The 17,829-nt window shown below is 46.3% G+C and overlaps 1 protein-coding gene across 13 annotated transcripts in view; it reads left to right on the forward strand.

Moving 5' to 3' along the window:
• PHF20 (PHD finger protein 20) overlaps positions 1-7,432 on the forward strand; it is a 190,082-nt gene extending 182,650 nt beyond the window's left edge. For all 13 annotated transcript variants that reach the window (XM_075900752.1, XM_075900754.1, XM_075900761.1 and 10 more), the window contains 2 exons: positions 3,048-3,231; positions 4,669-7,432. In XM_075900752.1, the coding sequence (XP_075756867.1) occupies positions 3,048-3,231; positions 4,669-4,811 (327 nt within the window). In that variant the 3' untranslated portion in view covers positions 4,812-7,432. The remainder of the gene's footprint in view (positions 1-3,047; positions 3,232-4,668) is intronic.
• Positions 7,433-17,829: the final 10,397 nt, after the last annotated feature.

Consider the following 17,829-nt stretch of genomic DNA (forward strand, 5'->3'; position numbering starts at 1 on the left):
CAAATTTGTCAAAGTGCAATGATTCAAGATGGTTACACTAGACACAATAATCCCAGCATTGGAAAGAGAGGATTGGTTCTTGGTCCTCGACGTCAAGGATCCTTATTTTCATATAACAATTCACTCCTCACACCTCAGATTTCTCAGCTTTACAATTGGATGAGGCCATTTTCACTACAAGCTACTCCCTTTTGGCCTCTCCACAGCCTCTTGGTTGTTTTCAAAGGTACTCGCTGTAGTGACTACCCACCTACACAGGAATGTAATTACGATATTCCCTTACCTGGACGTTTGCTTGCTAAAAGCACCAACACCCTCCTCAGACATGCCAGATTAAATGTGTGTTGCCTGCAAGGATGGCTGCACATAAACTACATTCCACACAGGCACAGGTATACCCAAGTGTTTTACAAAACTGGATATAATAAAGGACTCCCTCCTTTGGCTGCACCCAGCCATCGTGTACACAGGTGTGCCCTTCACCCAGAATACATGCCTCACTCCTGGGATGTGGAGCATACCTGTACCCGCATTCTATGCCAGACCACTGGTCTCCTTCAGAATTCCTCTTATACATAGACCTATTAGAATGCCATGCTGTCCACAACATTTGCTCACACTTACTACAGCTCAAGGACAAGGCCATTCAAATCCTTACGGACAATATAGTTTGTATGCATTACATAAATAGGCCACGGGGAGAATGTTCACACACTGGTGATGGTGTATCAGCCACAATATCCACATCACCGCCACTTACATGCATAAGAACAGCCACACTGAGTCAAACCAAAGGTCCGTCTGCCCAGTATCCTGCCAATGCCAGATGTTCCAGAGGGAGTGAACAGAGCAAGTAATCAAGTGATCCCTCTCCTGTCATCCATTTCCAGTCCCTGACAGAGACTAGGGACACCATTCCTTACCCATTCTGGCTAATAAGCATTGATGGACCTAACCTCCATGAATGTATCTAGTTCTTTTTTTGAAGATAAAGTCGATATCAAAAGGCCACAGCAGATGCCTTCTGCCGAAAATTTTCTCAGGACCATGAGTGGGTGCTCAACAATACTGTCGTCCTACATATTTCCTAACTGTGTAGGATCCCCAAAATAGACCTTTTGGCAACCTCCCACAATGCCAAATACCCACAGTTCTGCTCCAAGGCAGGTCTTGACAGCTAGTCATTAGGTGACACATTCCTCTTCAAGTGGAACAGCCCCTTTTATGCCCTTTACACATTCTCTCCCATCCCCCTTTGGACTCAGGTAATCCCCAAGATCAGTCTGGATGGGGCCATAGTAATTCTAATAAGCCCAGCGTGGTCTCACCAAACTTGGTGTCCACGGAAACTCCATCTCAGAGCCTAGCTCCTCCACAGCTCAGGAACCAGAGCAGCAGAGGAGGATACAAGGGATATTTTTATGCAGTTGCAGATATACAACTCATCACATGCGTGCCCTGAAATGGACACAAATTAAAGTCTGGTGCCAACAAAAACAGATGGCATAGCTCCCTCACTACCCTTGATATGGGAGTACTCACTACAACTCCAATGGTCAGGTCTTTCCACCTATCTGCCATCACAGCTTTTCACCCCAAGGGGGATCGTTACTCTATATTTTCCTCCTCGCTCCCTTCCTCCTCCCTCCCTCCTCCCCCCTCCCATTAACCAAACGTTTCCTCAAAGGGCTCAAATATTTGCTTCATTATCTTTCCTGGTACACAAGTTAAGTTGACTGGTCTCTAATTCCCTAAGTTGTCCTTATTTCCCTTTTTATAGATAGAAACTATATTTGCCCTTTTCCAGTCTTCTGGAATCTCTCTCCATATTCATTGTGGATCTCTGGGTATATAACCCACCAGTATTCATCCTCTCTCCAAAGGTGAGAGCGCACACTACCAAAACACAAGCAACATTTACAGCATTATCCAAATATGTGCCAACATCTGAAATATGTAGGGCCGCTATATAGTCTTCAGTACATGTGTTTTCTGATCATTATGCCTTGATCCATGCCTTCAGATCCAAGGCAGCAGCTGGTAATGCACTACTTCCTTCAGTTCTGAACACAGCCCCACATCTCATGCCTTTCTGTGGAGATCCTGCTTGGGAGGTACCTGAAGTGGAGCACTCATAGGGACACTGCTCAGAGAAGAGTTTACTCATCTTGTGCAGTAGTTGCAGTTCTTTGACACATGTCCTCCTATCGATATTCCACTGCCTATCCTCTTACCCCCGAATGAGACTATTCTACATGGAGCATTTGGATGGAAAAGGAACTGACAGTTGATCTGCACATCTCTGGATAGTCACAGTGTGTGGCACGAGGAGGTAGAGACTGCATCATGGGTTGAATGGACATTGCTAATGGAAAACAGAGAGGCTCATGGGCACCTGGTGTGGAGCACCTGTGGGGGGCATAGCTCAAAGAACTGCAGCTACTGCACAAAGTGAGTAACTTTTTTCTTGGCTGCTATGGTCCAAACATCTCAGACAGGGGAAATGGCCAGGATCCGGAATGGAAAGTTTATTACAAGATCATTCTGTTGCTGGGATGCTGCTTTATGTGAGATAAGTGCTTTCCATGTCAAAGCAACTGGGGCTCTCTAGGGTCCATATGCACACCAAACACAAACTTATTAGGTGTTACTATTAAGTTACATTTAATCTACCTAATAAAAAGTGTGTTTCCATATAGCTTTTGAAATGCTCATCTGGGTGCAGTGTTGTTCACCCCTGGAACTTTGTGAATTCGTCTAAATTGCCCTATTGCTAGCCAGGAGGGTAGGGCAGACAGGATATTTTTGACAGGGGATAAGGCTAGAGACTTAAATATTAATGTTTGGCACTGTGTCAAATTACAAGGATTCTCAGACTAGTTATTAAGAAATAATACAATAATTCTTCAAATCATAAACACAGGAAAAAAAGAATATTAGGGAACTGAAAGAATATTCACGTCAATAAAAATCCATGCAGCCTGATTGGCTAAGTGAACTGTTTATTTTTCACTATGGTAAATACTAATTTTAAATACCTTTGTCAGGTAAGAGAGTGCGTATCGAAGAAAATCCCTTCAGAGGAAGCTATTGAAATGAAACTGCTGGAAAAGGACAAGGATGTAGTTATGAACTCACAGGTGCAGTGGCAACTTAACCTTCTAGCCCATGTTGAATCTCTACAAGATGAAGTTACTCACAGGATGGATTTCATTGAGAAAGAATTAGATGGTAAATTAAATGTTTTCTTTCATAGATTAAACTGCATGTACGCTTTTATCCCGTTCGTATTATAGTTTTGATCCAAAATGCTTTGTTTTGAGATCCAAGTCCTATTTCTGTAAATCTGCAAAGATACCAGCATCTTTTTTATCAAAATAGCCCATCTTTAATAATTAAAAATCATGCTTCTGATAGGACTATATCAAAACCAAATTTACTATGGATCCCTTTTGGCACTGTGGTGAAAACTTATTTTCTTGTAGGGAAGATTGCAGTTGGACTCATTTCTATAGACATTTCTACAGGCTGAACCTCTCTAAACCGTGACTCTGTGACCCTGAGCCACAGATGTTCCAGGACCAAAGGGTCCCAGTGGAGGGCTGAAGACCATAGGGTGTGTTCAATGTGTAACACACAGTGTCGGCAGGGTGGCTGCTGGAACTACTTGCAATTAAAAAGTGCTGAAAGTAATCAGAAATATAACTTAGTGGAGATACTGCAACAATAATCTGTACAATATCAGTGGTTCTTGCGCAAATACTTTGAGGCTCCCACTCAGGGATAAGCCCTCTTGCGCAAGTATTGCGCAAGAGGGCCAGTGTAGACAGGCAAGTTAATTTCTTGTGCAAGAAAGCCCGATGGCTAAAATGGCCATCGGAGCTTTCTTCCGCAAGAGTGTCTACACTGGCATGGATGCTTTTGCGCAAAAGATGTCTCTTGCGCAAAAGCACCATGCCAGTGTAGACACTCTCTTGTGCAAATACTTCCGTTAAAAGTATTTGCAAGAAATCATGCCAGTCTAGACGCAGCCTGTGAGTTTAGATTTTTATACAGATTGGCTCAAAACTATGCTGATAAAAACCTTTATACCACATTTCACTATGTTAGGTATTTTGGTCTACAACATGCCTTACAGAACAGCTATTTTAGAAAACCTTCAGAAGGTTTTTAAAAAAATCTTAGTGGGACATGTTTGTATTCTTGGTTCCGTAGTCAAAGCCTAGTGATTATGAATCTGGAAGGGGAGAGAAAGTAAAACTGATCTAAAATGTTGCAAAAAACGTGACTTTAAAGTATGGTATTTTAGGTTCTGCAAGGATTAAAAGCAAGTGCGGCATGTCCTACCGGAAAGCTGGGAATTCTTCTCTTCCCGCCCGCCCCCCCCCAATCCAGTGATAGAAAACACTTGTTTCTACTCAGCAGAGTGGTATGGTGTTGCTTTTACCCCAGTCCGGGTTTGCCATGTGTGGTTTTTGCCTGGCAGAGATGAATACATTGATTTAAGCAGATGGTACATCAGTAGGTTACCAAACACTATTTGGGAAGTTCTGTTGTCTCTAATTTCCAAAATACTGTGTTAGTTTTATGGCTTTGAAAATATGTATATAAATGTGCTAGCTAATAAGAATAGTGAAATAATATTAACTTTTTTTATTTCTTTTGCAGTTTTGGAGAGTTGGTTGGATTACACAGGAGAGCTGGAACCACCAGAACCACTAGCTAGACTTCCACAGCTCAAACATTGCATAAAACAGCTTATTACGGACCTAGGCAAAGTGCAACAAATAGCTTTTTGCTGCTCAACATGAGACTAGAGAGCTCTTGAAATTGCTGTTGAATATGAATGCGGAGTGTATGACACAAACAGCTCTATATATTTAAATGAAACTAGCATGCTGATTGCATGTGATGCAGACTGACTTCAGGGATTTGTGAAGAAGTGTGACTGAACAAAGTTTTCCTTATCTTTTGTTCTTTGAGAGTTTACTAGGCAATTTTAACAATATGGAAGGGGATATTACTCTTGTCTTCAAGGGTAGGAGCAGGCTAACAAATTTATTAGATTTTTTTTTCACTCCTTGCAACAAGTTGCTGAATGAAATACACTTTTTTCATCATTAAATGGATTTAAATTTGTGCCACTGAAGATAAAACAGAGTTCTAAGAGCCAAAAATGTTTAGTTGACAAAGGTTGTAAATTATGTTTTACAGAGTTTATTTAAGTGACTTGTATACCAGGTCAGGTCATGCTTTATTCCTACTGGTTTATGCACAGCACAGTATTTAATCAATAGGCAACGCTGTAACAGTTTTCAAGCATAGTAAATATGAATGTCCATCTTGAGTTGTAAAATGTTACATGGAGGTTTGCAAGTAATACTGGCCTAAAACCCCACTTCTGTTCATTTAAATAGAGGTAGCAGAATGTCACAATTGGATTGCACTTAGTTTCATAGTAAATGATTATTTTCCATATTTATGTCACTATCATATGACTATGGTACTGAGGAAATCCATTTACATTGTGCTTCTTGTGCATTCTTGAATTCTCTTAAATTCGGCCATATTGTGCCTCCTGAACTAGTGCTTCTGGTTGTGACTGTGCACGTGCTATGTCTGGAAGATGGGAGATGTACCAGGAGTCCCAAACTTCAGGTGTATAATAGACATTGTGTCATTTTCTATCTACTGGTTAATTGCCATTCCGGTTCTGTTTTGAAATGTAGACTTTTCAATACTCTAAACGTTCTCATTGTAAAGACTTCTTATGAATGTGTGGTTTTGGGAATCAGTTAATTTTATATTTGTTTAAATGAAGCCTCAAAAGCTATGCATGAGGTACTGTCCTCACATACAGTAAGTGAGGTATTATGTTAAATAGTATATGTTCTCAAAGTCTCTCTTTATATTTTATTTTTATTTTCTGTTTGTATTATTTTGTGAGATCAAGATGAAAATGCTGCTTAAGTTGAAGATACATTATATAATACCATTCGAAACATTGGTGTATTGTGTTTGATATGTTACAGGCCTTTTGTGTGCAGATCATATCTCCATAAATAATGGTTGCAATTTTAGTTTTTCTTCCCAAGTATTGCTGAGTATAGCTTTGCTGTGGAAGAGGGTAAATTGTTTTGAATTGAGAGGGTGTGTTGAAAAAGCAGAATATTTCTGTTACCTTAATCTTTCCTTTAGTTCTATTTGTGATGGTACCGCCAAAGGTTAAAATTAAAGCACAGTTATAATCAAACAGACCCATAAATGTACAAATTGTTAATTATGGATATATGAATCTGTAAAGTTTATATGCTGCAAAGAATAATGATTTACTATGTAAACTTGAAATATCCACTATCATCATAGGAATAATAATATCTACAATTAATATTTTGATCAGATTAGTTCCTTCAGAAAATGGAATAACTAGGCTACTCGAGTTAGTGGTTAAGGCTTTTCTGCCAAGACTCATTTCAGGGAATAATTTGTCTCGCTATTTTATGGCACTAGTTGGTATATATTCGATTTCACATATGTACAGCAGTAAAATAAACTTTGCCGTAACACAGTTGGAATAAAGTGTATATGATCTTAAATGTCACTTTAGAAAGCAAAGCTAAAAACAAATGTTTAAGCCATGTCGTTCCTTTTAATGATGTCTGAATTCTAGTAACAGACAGCAGTAACCAAATGCTGAGAAGGGTATCTCAACAAGGGTTTTAAACAGCTGTGAGATTTTTATCAGATTACTGTTTTGCCAGTAAATTATTCCCTGTTTGAAATCTGTATAATGAGCACTCAGAGTTGAAAATAATTCAATACATGTACATTGTTAACAAATCAACTTTGTTACTGTTTAAAGCAATGGAATAGTTGGTGGTTTTCTCTCCAGAATGGTTTTGGAGCATTCATTTTAAATTTGTTTTACCAGTTTATTTTTGCTCATGGCAAAGAAAATTCAATTTGCTGAATCTAATAGCTATACTGAAGGCTTTGTTTTCCTTTAGCAGAATGATTCTACAGTAGGGAACCCCTTGATGATTAAACAGATATGGATGACTGAAAATATTTATTTGAAATAGGTTAGAGATTTTCACATTCAGGAAAAGTTCTGTATTGTACTCTGCCTGAATCATTTTGTCCCTGTTTTTATAAGTTTCCACATTTTTTAGCTGTCCATGTTCTTGACCAACACGGTATTGGTCTACAAATCATTTTGTTGTTTCTTTAAATCACTGGTAAGTGAATGCGACATGGAGCCTTGATAAAATGAGCAAACATTGCACTGTGGATACATGAGTATATATGTCTTTGTTATGCACTATTAGAACTGAGGGCGTTGTATATAGAATTTTGCTTTGGAGCAATATTTGCAAAACTTGAAAAATTTCTGTATCTTGGTGTTTGGAATAAATAGGTTTTTGTTGTTTAAGTCATCGTAAAGTCTATTTCTGTTTCAGTTTAATGATTATTCAAGATAGTTTTACATTAAAATGTTGATTTTTGGACTGTGGAGAGAGACAGTTGGTGAGTAATCTTGAATAAGGTTTTCTGAAATATTTTAGAATTACAGCTGGTGAAGAATCCTTAGAGCAGTCTTCACCTAAGATAAAGAATTGTGATTTCTATCTGAATTACCTTCAACCATCCCTAAGAACAATATCTTCCCACTAGGGCTGTTGATTAATGTCTTTTATTGAACCATTTCCTGTTGTTGAGACACACAAACTCTGGACCTTGCATAGTACTCTTCAAAGTACTTTTGAAATTAAATTGCCAAGGGAGGTGGTGGAATCTCCCTCTCTGGAGATATTTAAGAACAGGTTAGATAGACATCTGTCAGGGATGGTGTAGACGGAGCTCGATCCTGCCTTGAGGGCGGGGGGCTGGACTCGATGACCTCTCGAGGTCCCTTCCAGTCCTATTATTCTATGATTCTATGAAAGTTAGATACTGTAGTTTAGTCATGCAAATGGGCACTTAGTTTGTCTCTTCGATTTGAAAAAGTTGCCGATTGCTGATCTAGATGGTCTGAGCCAGTCTGGCCATTCTTATGACTTTGAAATGTGTGTTCAGTGTTTCAACTTCAGTGCAAGCAGCAGTTTACACGCATTTCATAATCTCACTTGTGGCTGTACGCCCTGCTAGAAGGAAATGTCTTTGCTTTGTCTATACTTTCAAAAGGGTTTTCCTGTGGGACGACAGAGTGATGTCATGCATCACACTGTGTCCTGTAGCCCCTCCCTCCGCTACGTGGCCTCCCCTTCCCCATGGGAGCTGGGAGCCATGTGGCCTCCCCCATGCTCCGACCTGACCTGGTGCAGGCTGGGGTGGCGGGAGCCACAAGCTGAGGGACTCCTGCGGCATGCAGCTTCCCCCCTTCCAGGGAGAGGCTGTACAGCTGCCCTACTTGGTCTCCCCGTGCCCATAAACCCCTATTGGCTCCATGCCACATGGGCCGGTGGTGATCCTCCCCCCCCCCCCCCAAAAAAAAACCACCACCGGCCCCTGAGTATCCCTCTGGCAACTGCCACATGGGCAGGGGCTGCCACAATTTAAATTGAACCACACAGCTCCTCCGCTGGCGGGGGAGAAGAGGTGAGTGGGAGCCATGGGGGGCATGCGAGAGCTGTGGGGAGGGGAGAGGTACAGGAGCCGTGCAATCTCTCAGGCTGGGGGGCCTACGGGAACCCCACAGCCTTGCAGGGGGGCTTGGGTGCGGGGAGGAGGTGGACAGGAGCCATGAGGGCTCGAGTGGATGGAGGGGGCAGAGCACGGGTTCAGATGCAGGGGCTGGGGCATGTGGGAGCTGTAGATCTGGGAGGGGGAAGGGGGCATGCAGGACATGTGCAGCATCACTGGTGATCCAGGGGGAGGGGTCGCATGGGAGCTGTGTGGCCTTGCCCCTCGTGGGCAGAGGAAGAGGGCCCTGTGCCATGTCCCCTCCGCCCTCCCTGCCAGAGGAAGAGGACAACATGCCATATCCCGTTTGTGTCAGGAGAGGGCTGGGCCAGCAGCTGCTTTGGCCCATCCCATCCCCTGGACCGCCAGAAGGGAGAGAGCCAGGCTGGCCTCAGGCCAGCCTAACGCCCATCCCCCAGCAGGGGGAAGGAAAGACAGCCAGGCTAGCTGTGGCAGCTGGAGGGAGGAGAGCCGAGGCAAGCCAGGGCTGTTAGGCCACAGCCTGGTCCTCCCTGGTGACTGGGGGCTGCCTACGGGCGGGGGAGGGGGGGGTTGGCGAGCGTAGTGAGCAGCAGGCACCACCTCCTAGGAAGTATTAAAAAAAGTCTCTCTGGAACTGAGACCCCACGTGGGGGATCAACGTCTAACCATCAAGGAGGCTGATCAAAGCTACAGCTGTGTCTGCACGACAGCGCTTCCAGCAGCACAGCTGGGCTCCTGCGTAGCTGTTGGTGCTGATGGCAGACTGCTCTGCCACTGGCAGAATTCAACCCTGCCAAGGAGTAGAGGCCTTATGTTGGGGGAGAGGGGATTCAAAGCCCTGACAAACAAAAGCTTTGCCAATATAAATGCTCGTGTAAACAGCCTTAATGGACCGTTGTGGGACATCACAATACGAAGACTTGAATTGCCTCCTTGCGCTCATGATGCGGCCATGTGCAAAGGGCTTAGCCTGTCCATTTGAATTCTGGAAGAAAGCGCAAGAGATGGCCAACCAGAGAATTTTTCATCTCTTGTTGTTTAGACTCTCTAAAGAAGCTCTAAATCAGAAGCAGAGATCCTGGGGTCAATCCATTCGCTCCAATGCGCATCCAGAGCTGACAGATTCCTACCGCTCGGTCACCTTTCAAAACCATGGACTGGAACAAGTCGGGAATTTTTCATGCATAATTAATGAGCTGTGCATATTTTTAATTGTTTTGTGCAAAAAAAAAATGCTTCTGCTGGAAAGTTGCTGCAGTTCTGCCTTTTTCCCACCAATGAGCACTGGGGCGAGAGACTGGAGAAGCAGCTCCTGGCCAGCTAGGAAAGAGAGAGCCCACAGCACCTGTGGGGCCAGGTCAGGAAAGGGGATATGAGGAGAGCAGCACTGTGGGACTACTAGGAGTCACATGGGCTCATAAGAGCTGGTGGTAGAGGACAGTCTGAGGCAGGGGCTGGATGGCAGGGAAGGTGCAGGAGCACAGGGAGGAGGAAGACACAGGGCCACATGGGGACAGGGAAGGGGCCTAGAGCCATGTAGTGACAGTGGACTGAGTAGGGGTAGACACACATGGGGCCAGAGGAGAGTGCAAGGCTACAAGGGAGGAGTGTGTCTGGGGGGGATGGAGGGACACATGCTGACAGGGTCAGATGTGCTTGACTGAATCAGAGAAGCTCCCTAATAATCCCTCCCCCACCAGAAAAACCCCCAAACCTGTTCCATGCTTTTCCCATGCATGCCCAGCAACCCTCAAGTTCACACCCAGTCTCATTCCCAGCGATTAGTTCTCTCCCCCTCATTTCCTGCATTGCCCCTGACTCCCACAAGTCTCTGCACCGCTTCTGCAGGGTGCAGGAAATACAGTTCTGTATGGTAGTTTAAGTGCATTATTACTCCGAATTCTGCACTAATTGCCTAGTAAGGAATCTATCTGTCAAAACACATTTCCTGAATCTTTTGTCATCTGTATTGTTAGACATACTTAACATATTTTTAAATAAATAACCAAAAATTATTGAAACTGGTGTGATCATATTGTCTTATTTTGACACACAAAATATGCAGAATTTTGATCATTTGAAAATACTCCATGCAGAATTTTTAATTTTTGGCAGAGAACTCCCTAAAATATATAACTTATTTGTCTATGCATACCTGCTTTAACCCTGTAAAAACTTCCCTTTTGTTTCTTTTCTTAGTTAATAAATCCTTTGGTGGTTTACTAAACGTTTGACTACAAGCATTGTCTTTGGTGTGAGAGCTAAAGTACAAATTGTCCTAGAGTAAGTGACTGGTTCTTTGGGACTAGGAGTAACCAGTGTCCTTCGTGAACTTTGGTGTAAATCCACCATCTGTCACTAAGCCCAGTTTACTTGGGTGGCATGATAGATTGGAATGCCCAGAGGGTTGTCTGCCTCTCATGGTAAAAGTGTTTACAGTGCTTTAGGGTATCACTTGTCACTGGGCTGGTGAAACCAAATTGTAGAATATGAAACCAGTTTGCATGCTCTGCCCTCCTTGACAACCTGCCCAGAGGCTGACATGCATGGTCATGAGGCACTGCAGACACCGTGCCATCTCTCTGGAACTCTGCATTAGGCTCCCAGATCTGTAAGAGCTCACACGGCTCTGGTTGGCAGCTCCCTGCTTGTGAGCTGATTTTTGTGGATCACAGTCTAAAGTGCATCTTTCTTCCCAGTCCTAGTCCAGAGCATCTGGCACTGAGCTCAGCTTTGTGGGTAGCAGTACCAGCCCTGTGGTTTCTGGATGCTTCAGAGTTAGGCACTGTGATCTCAGAGTTCTGCAGTACTAGAGGGAAAAGGGCTCCCCTAGTATGAACAGGAAAGCTCAGCTAACCTGATCATTTCGATCCACTTCGTCTGTGAATGTGACAGTCTGAAAACTAACTACACTGGTCATTAACACAGACTGTGCAATGTCTAGAACAGCACGCCCTGGATGTAAAACTATGGGTGCTCCCTGCCACACCAATTTCATTGTTGCCCTGTCTCTCGCTTGCTTTTGTTCAGTCTCCAATGTGGGGTTTGGTTTGGTTTTGCATGTTACTCAGTCACATAGTAACTCACTCCTATGCTGAGTCAACAAATCCCCAGAGCCATGAGCTGCACTGTTGTGGTTTCACTGCCATGCAGCATTCATCTAAGGAAGTCCCTGAAACACAAGGACCCAAAGGGGAGCCCTGACACTTCCCGTCACTACTTTTGGCTGGTTTTCTGAGGTGGTGGCTATGGGAGTCGGCTTTAATCAAGTGTTCTGGATCTGCAGCTCCTTACCTTGTCAATGTCCCTTTGCAGAATTCCACAGAGATTTCAACAACTTCCACACACACACACCCATCAGCCTTAGCCTGGAGCAGAGTCCATACGAGAGAGCCACTTCCTGGACACTACAGTACAACTGAATGAGGGCCACATAACCGCCAGCCTACCGGCCATTATTCTTACCTACATGCCTCTAGCTTCCATGCAGGACACATCACATAGGGCACGTCTACACTGCAGCATTTTTCCAGAATAATGTCCGTTACTCTGGAAAACAATACGTGTGTCCACACTGCAATAACGTTACAGTCGAAATAACGGAGAGCTTTTTCTGACTATGGTAACCCTCATTTTATGAGGAATAACACTAGTTCCAAAAAAGGCATGTGGATGCGGAAGAGGGAGTTACTTCATAAAGAGGCGTCAGGGAATAACGCAGGTGCCCTGCTGGCCACTCTATCTATGCTCATCACAACTCTCTAGTTCCTGCCTTCTGGCAGCTCTTAAAGCCGCAGACACCCAGGACAGGCTTGTTACAGGAAGCTGGCCCTAGGAACTTCAACTCATCGCGCAACTGCTAATTCCTGACTTGCTGGCACCAATGTCCCAGCCACGAGCCCCCCAAGAGCCCACTGGCCCTAACAGGGAGCATACAGTGGGCTCAGCCTGGTCCCTCACACCAGTCAGTACACATGGATGCACATGCTGCCCCAGAGCACCCCTGGGCCCCTGCTCATAGGCTCTGGGAAGGCCAGAAACACTTCTGGTTCGGGGGGACACCCTCCCACCTCCAGCCACCACTGGAAGGAGGCAGTGGAGAAGGGCACGCTCATGCCAATACAGAGACTCTGGAGTGCCGCACAGCCAAACCTGCACGCTCCCAGGGACAGCACTGCCAGACACAGGGGTCTGTGCAGCCCTGATGGAAACCCAGGCTGCTCAAGGCCCCTCTACGGCCCATGGGATCCCAGTGTAGCCAGACACAGCCCTTGCCTGCTTGCCCATAGGACAGGAGGGGCTGGGCTGGAAGTATGGCCCCTTGTGAGACCGGGCCCACTCTCCAGGCCACACACATGGCCTTGCTCCTAGGACACCACCGTCCTCTGGCCTGAAGATTTGCTCTCAGCTCACTGATGAGGGCAAGACCTCAGGGACAGTGTCTCCAGGGATGACTGACCATCTCTTCTTCTTCTCCACAGCCAGGACTGTGGGGCGATCACCACCAGGCAAACCAGCTACCTGACCCTGGGGGAGCAGCAGGCATAGGAGGGTCCACAAGGTCCTCATGAGAGGGTGTGTTCATCCTGCGGGGCATGCATCAGACCCTGACCCAGAAGGTGCCTGACAGGTGGGCCCACATGTGGACCAAGCTGGTGCAGACGTGCCACCGTCCAGAACATGATGGCCTACCCGGCTCCTGCTCCTGCTTCCACTGCCATGCCTGACCCCATTCCTGCCTAGCCCGCTGTTTTCCCTGGACACCCCCACTCCCGAGGTTGCGGAGCTCCCTAGAGCTGAGATGGAACTACCACCCATACCACGTGCCCCACACAGCCCCAGCTCTGAGCCGCTCCTCCCCACTCCAAAGTTCACAGGCCCCCTTCTCCCCAGTTACTTTTTTTTAAAAGGGTTGGTTTGGTTTTTTCCACACTGAACTGTAGTTTGACTCTACAGGGAAGGGCAGAGAGGGGCAAGGCAAAGACCCCTAGCTTGGGGGCCCTGGGGAGAGTTACTAGGGTCGTTCAGAGAAACGCTCCCTCAGGGCCTTCCCGATGCACACCCCCAGTTGAGGGGCCTAGTGCATGGCTGCTTGAAGGCCCTTCTCTCCTGGCCAGCCTCTGCCTCCAACCCTGGGAGGAAGGTTTCCCCCTTCCTCTCCACGATGTTGTGAAAGAACACACTAGGTTGAGACTACCTGGGCAATGTTGTGCTCTGCCACAATGAGGCAGGTCATTAGGCACCTGAACTGTGCCTTCAAGCGCCCAAAGGCGCCTTCTGCCTGGATGTGGGCCCTGCCCCGGCAGGCATTGAAATGATTCCTGCTTGGGTCCAGGTGGCCAGCGGACAGCCTAATAAGCCGTGGCATGAGGGGGTAGGCCACGTTCCCCACAAGTCACAGTGGCATCTGCATGTCCCTGACCCTGAAGTGCCAGCTTCCGGCACAGGCTGGAGTTTCTGAACATGCAGGCATTATGCGCCAGCCCCAACCACCCACCAAAAGTGGTCAGCCAGGGCCTGCAGGACCATGGAAAAATAGGCCTTTCGGCTGATATAGTGGATGGCATGGTCTGGGGCATGGATGGAGATGTGGGTTCCATCTATCACCCCCCACACACACACAGTTGGGGAAGCCCAGGCTGGCAAATCCAGCCACAATGGATTCCTATCTCCCAGGCGGATGACCCTGCACAGCAGGACGGAGTTTATGCCCTCACTACCTACAGAAGGAGCCACACACACACACAACAGAATCAAAGGGGGTCCCAGAATCCTCCTCTCCTTCCCCCCCCACAAACACCCAGGAGCCATCCCTTTGAAGCCCCCTCACCCCTGCAGGGCTCTGTGAGGGTGGGATTGCAGAACCCCCTGCGGACGAGGCTTTCCCCCAGCCCACCCCCCACACCTTTAACCCCCCCTTTCTCTAGGGTCCCTCTGCAGTACACCAGGGACTGCAGCCCGCGAGTGCCTTACCTCCATGAGGAGGGCCCCAACGGTGGACTTTCCCATGCCGAACTGATTGCCCACAGATAGGTAACTGTCTGGCATAGCGAGCATCCAGATGGGGATGGCGGGTTGCATCTGGGTGTCTTGTCATTGGAGGGCAGGGCCAAGCCAAGCTCACAGCTCCATGAAGGTCTCCTTCCTCATTCGTAAGTTGTGGGGCCACTGCTGGTCGTCCCACAGTTCCATCACTAGCCGGTCCCACCCGTTGGAACTGTGGCCCAGCCTCCAGCACCTTCTCTGGAGTACTTCTGTGGGGTACGATTGAAAGGGCCTTGCTCTCGCACACAGGCAGAGGGTCTCGATGATGAACTCGGAGTTGAGCTCATGCAGGGCCATGAAGGCAGCCTGCAGAAACTGCAGCATGGCAGTGTGGGGGCATCTCATGCCCAGAGGCCGCTCCGGCTCCATGGCAGGGAGTTCTGTGATGGCCTGAAGCAGGGCACCCAGAGCACACACTGCAAATGCTTTGCTGTCCCTCGGAGGGGTAGGCAAGCAAGCAGAAGCTGAGAAACGGTTGTCCGGGGGGGCCCTTTAAGCACATGCCCCAGCTAGCTTTAGGCAAAAGCACCCACAAGCAACTGCTGACCTAATGCCCTGCCTGAACTGGTTTCGGGTGGCCTTAAATGAGAGCTAGCATCCAATCCGTGTGGATGTGCTCTTTCGAAATAGCACAGCACTCTTTCCTTGCACTTTTTGCGTGTGGGTGCTCTAGTTCAAAATACGCTTTTCCAAAATTTCTTCTGGAAATGTTTTTTTAGAAAGAGGCTTACAGTCTAGCTGTAGCCCGTACCTAAAGTACAACCAGATTTACTCCAATCCCATAGACAGAGACAAACACCTAAAAGATCTTTATCAGGAATTCTTAAAAGTAAAATACCCACCTGGGGAAGTGAAGAAACAGACTGACCGAGCTAGCTGAGTACCCAGGAATCTGCTTCAGGACAGGCCCAACAAGGAATATAACACTACGGCTAAAATAAGGGATCTTTCGGAAAAGGCTTTATTTTCCAAAAGATCCACGTCTAGGCTGGCGCTTTTTTCCGGCAAAGCTCCGTGCTGAAAAAACGCGGCAGCCATTTTATGCTAATGAAGCAGGGGAGATTTAAATCCCTGCTTCATTAGCAATTGCGATACGTCTAATTTGCGTCCCTTTTACGAAAAAGGGATGCAATCTAGACATAGCCTACTAGTCATCACTTACAGCACCCGGCTTAAACCCCTCCAGTGCATCATTGACAATGTACAACCTAGCCTGGAAAACAATCCCTCTCTCTGTCAGGCCTGGAAGACAGGCCCGTCCCTCACCTACAGCCAACCCCCTGAAGCAATTTCTTTCCAGCAGCCTCACCTCAGACTCACACAGGAACCTATCCCTGCAACAAACCCTGTTGCCAACTCTGGCCACACATCTATCTAAGGGACACCATCACAGGACCTCACTACATCAGCCACACTAGCAGAAGCTCTCATAACTGCACTCCTCATATAACTGCATCAAGTGCAATGCCTCTCTGCCATGGATACTGTCCAAACTGGACAGTCTCTGCAACAAATGATTAGTGGACACACATCAGGTATTAGAAATGGTAACAGAGAAACCTATAGGAGGGATATTTCAACCTGCCTGGGCACTCAGTAATGTATTTAAAAGTACTTGTTCTTCTACAAAGGAATTTCACAAGCCAACTAGAGAGAGAGAGTGTGTGGAATTGATGTTCATATGCAAATTGTTTCCTGGTGCTTGCACAAAGACTTGACCTGGTTGGCTCATTATAAAGGCTAATGGCATATTAGGGTACATTAGTAGGAGCATTTCCAGCAAATCTAGAAAAGTGATTATTCCCCTTTATTTGGCTCTGGTGAGGCCATGTCTGGAGTGTTGTGGTCAGTTCAGGGCTCCCCACCATAGAAAGCATGTGGATGCATTGGAGAGGGTCCAGTGGAGGGCAACCAAAATGATGAGGGGGCTGGAGCACAGGACCTACAAGGAGAGGCTGAGGGATACTGGCTTATATAATCTGCAGAAGAGAAGAGTGAACGGAAAGAGGCTGTTCTCGGTAGTGGCAGATGACAGAACAAAGAGGAAGGCTGTGTCTACACTGGCATGATTTTGCGCAAATACTTTTAACGGAAAAGTTTTTCCATTAAAAGTATTTGCGCAAGAGAGTGTCTACACTGGCATGTGCTTTTGCGCAAAAGCATCCTTGCCACTGTAGACACACTCTTGTGCAAGAAAGCGCCGATGGCCATTTTAGCCATCGGGCTTTCTTGCACAAGAAATTAACGTTGCCTGTCTACACTGGCCTCTTGCGCAAGAAGGCTTATCCCTGAGCGGCAGCAGCAGAGTGTTTGCGCAAGAAGCACTGATTTCGTACATTAGAACGTCAGTGTTCTTGTGCGAATACTCGGGGCCAGTGTAGACAGCACGCGCTTTTGCGCAAAATCTTGCCAATGTAGACACAACCAAATGGTCTCAAGTTGGGGTTGGTCCTGTTTTGGGCAAGGAGGCTAGACGCAATGACCTCCTGAGGTTTCTTCCAGCCCTAGGATTCTATGATTCTTAAAAAGTTGTCTTAGAAATAAAACTCAACTAGCCAGTAAAACAAGATGTGAATGAGCACATTAAAGTAACTAGATTAACAGGAATTTTTATATCCTGTTTCCTGTAGGTCACATGTTTGCTCCTAATCATGTGTCCCAGGACTGCGGCTATGAATTGTTCCTCTGGACTATGTCTCCCAGAATTGTCTGCATTAAATAGCCAGGTTCCCTAACAGGCATGTGTAGCAACTGCCCACAGGTTTGGTGCCTGGGTACAAGCAATATACCCAGCTGATAACCTGCACTTGCCAACAGTTCTTCAGCCCAACCAACGCCTGTTCTGCCATTTCAAATGGTAAGGTGGCATCTGTCCTTACACAGGTATGCCAATGTAGCTTTGCCACAGCTGCTCATTTTGTGCCCACATCATGAGATCAGCTTGTTTTGTTTTACATGGCATGGTCACTAAGGCTGTGTCTACAATGGCATGATTTTGCGCAAAACTTTTGCGCAAAATCTTGCCACCTGTCTACACTGGCGGGGAGTTCTTGCGCAAGAACACTGACGTTCTAATGTGTGAAATCAGGGCTTCTTGCACAAGAACTATGATGGTCCCAC

This window comes from Pelodiscus sinensis, chromosome 18 (genome assembly GCF_049634645.1).
Source record: "Pelodiscus sinensis isolate JC-2024 chromosome 18, ASM4963464v1, whole genome shotgun sequence".
Taxonomy (NCBI): Eukaryota; Metazoa; Chordata; order Testudines; family Trionychidae; genus Pelodiscus; species Pelodiscus sinensis.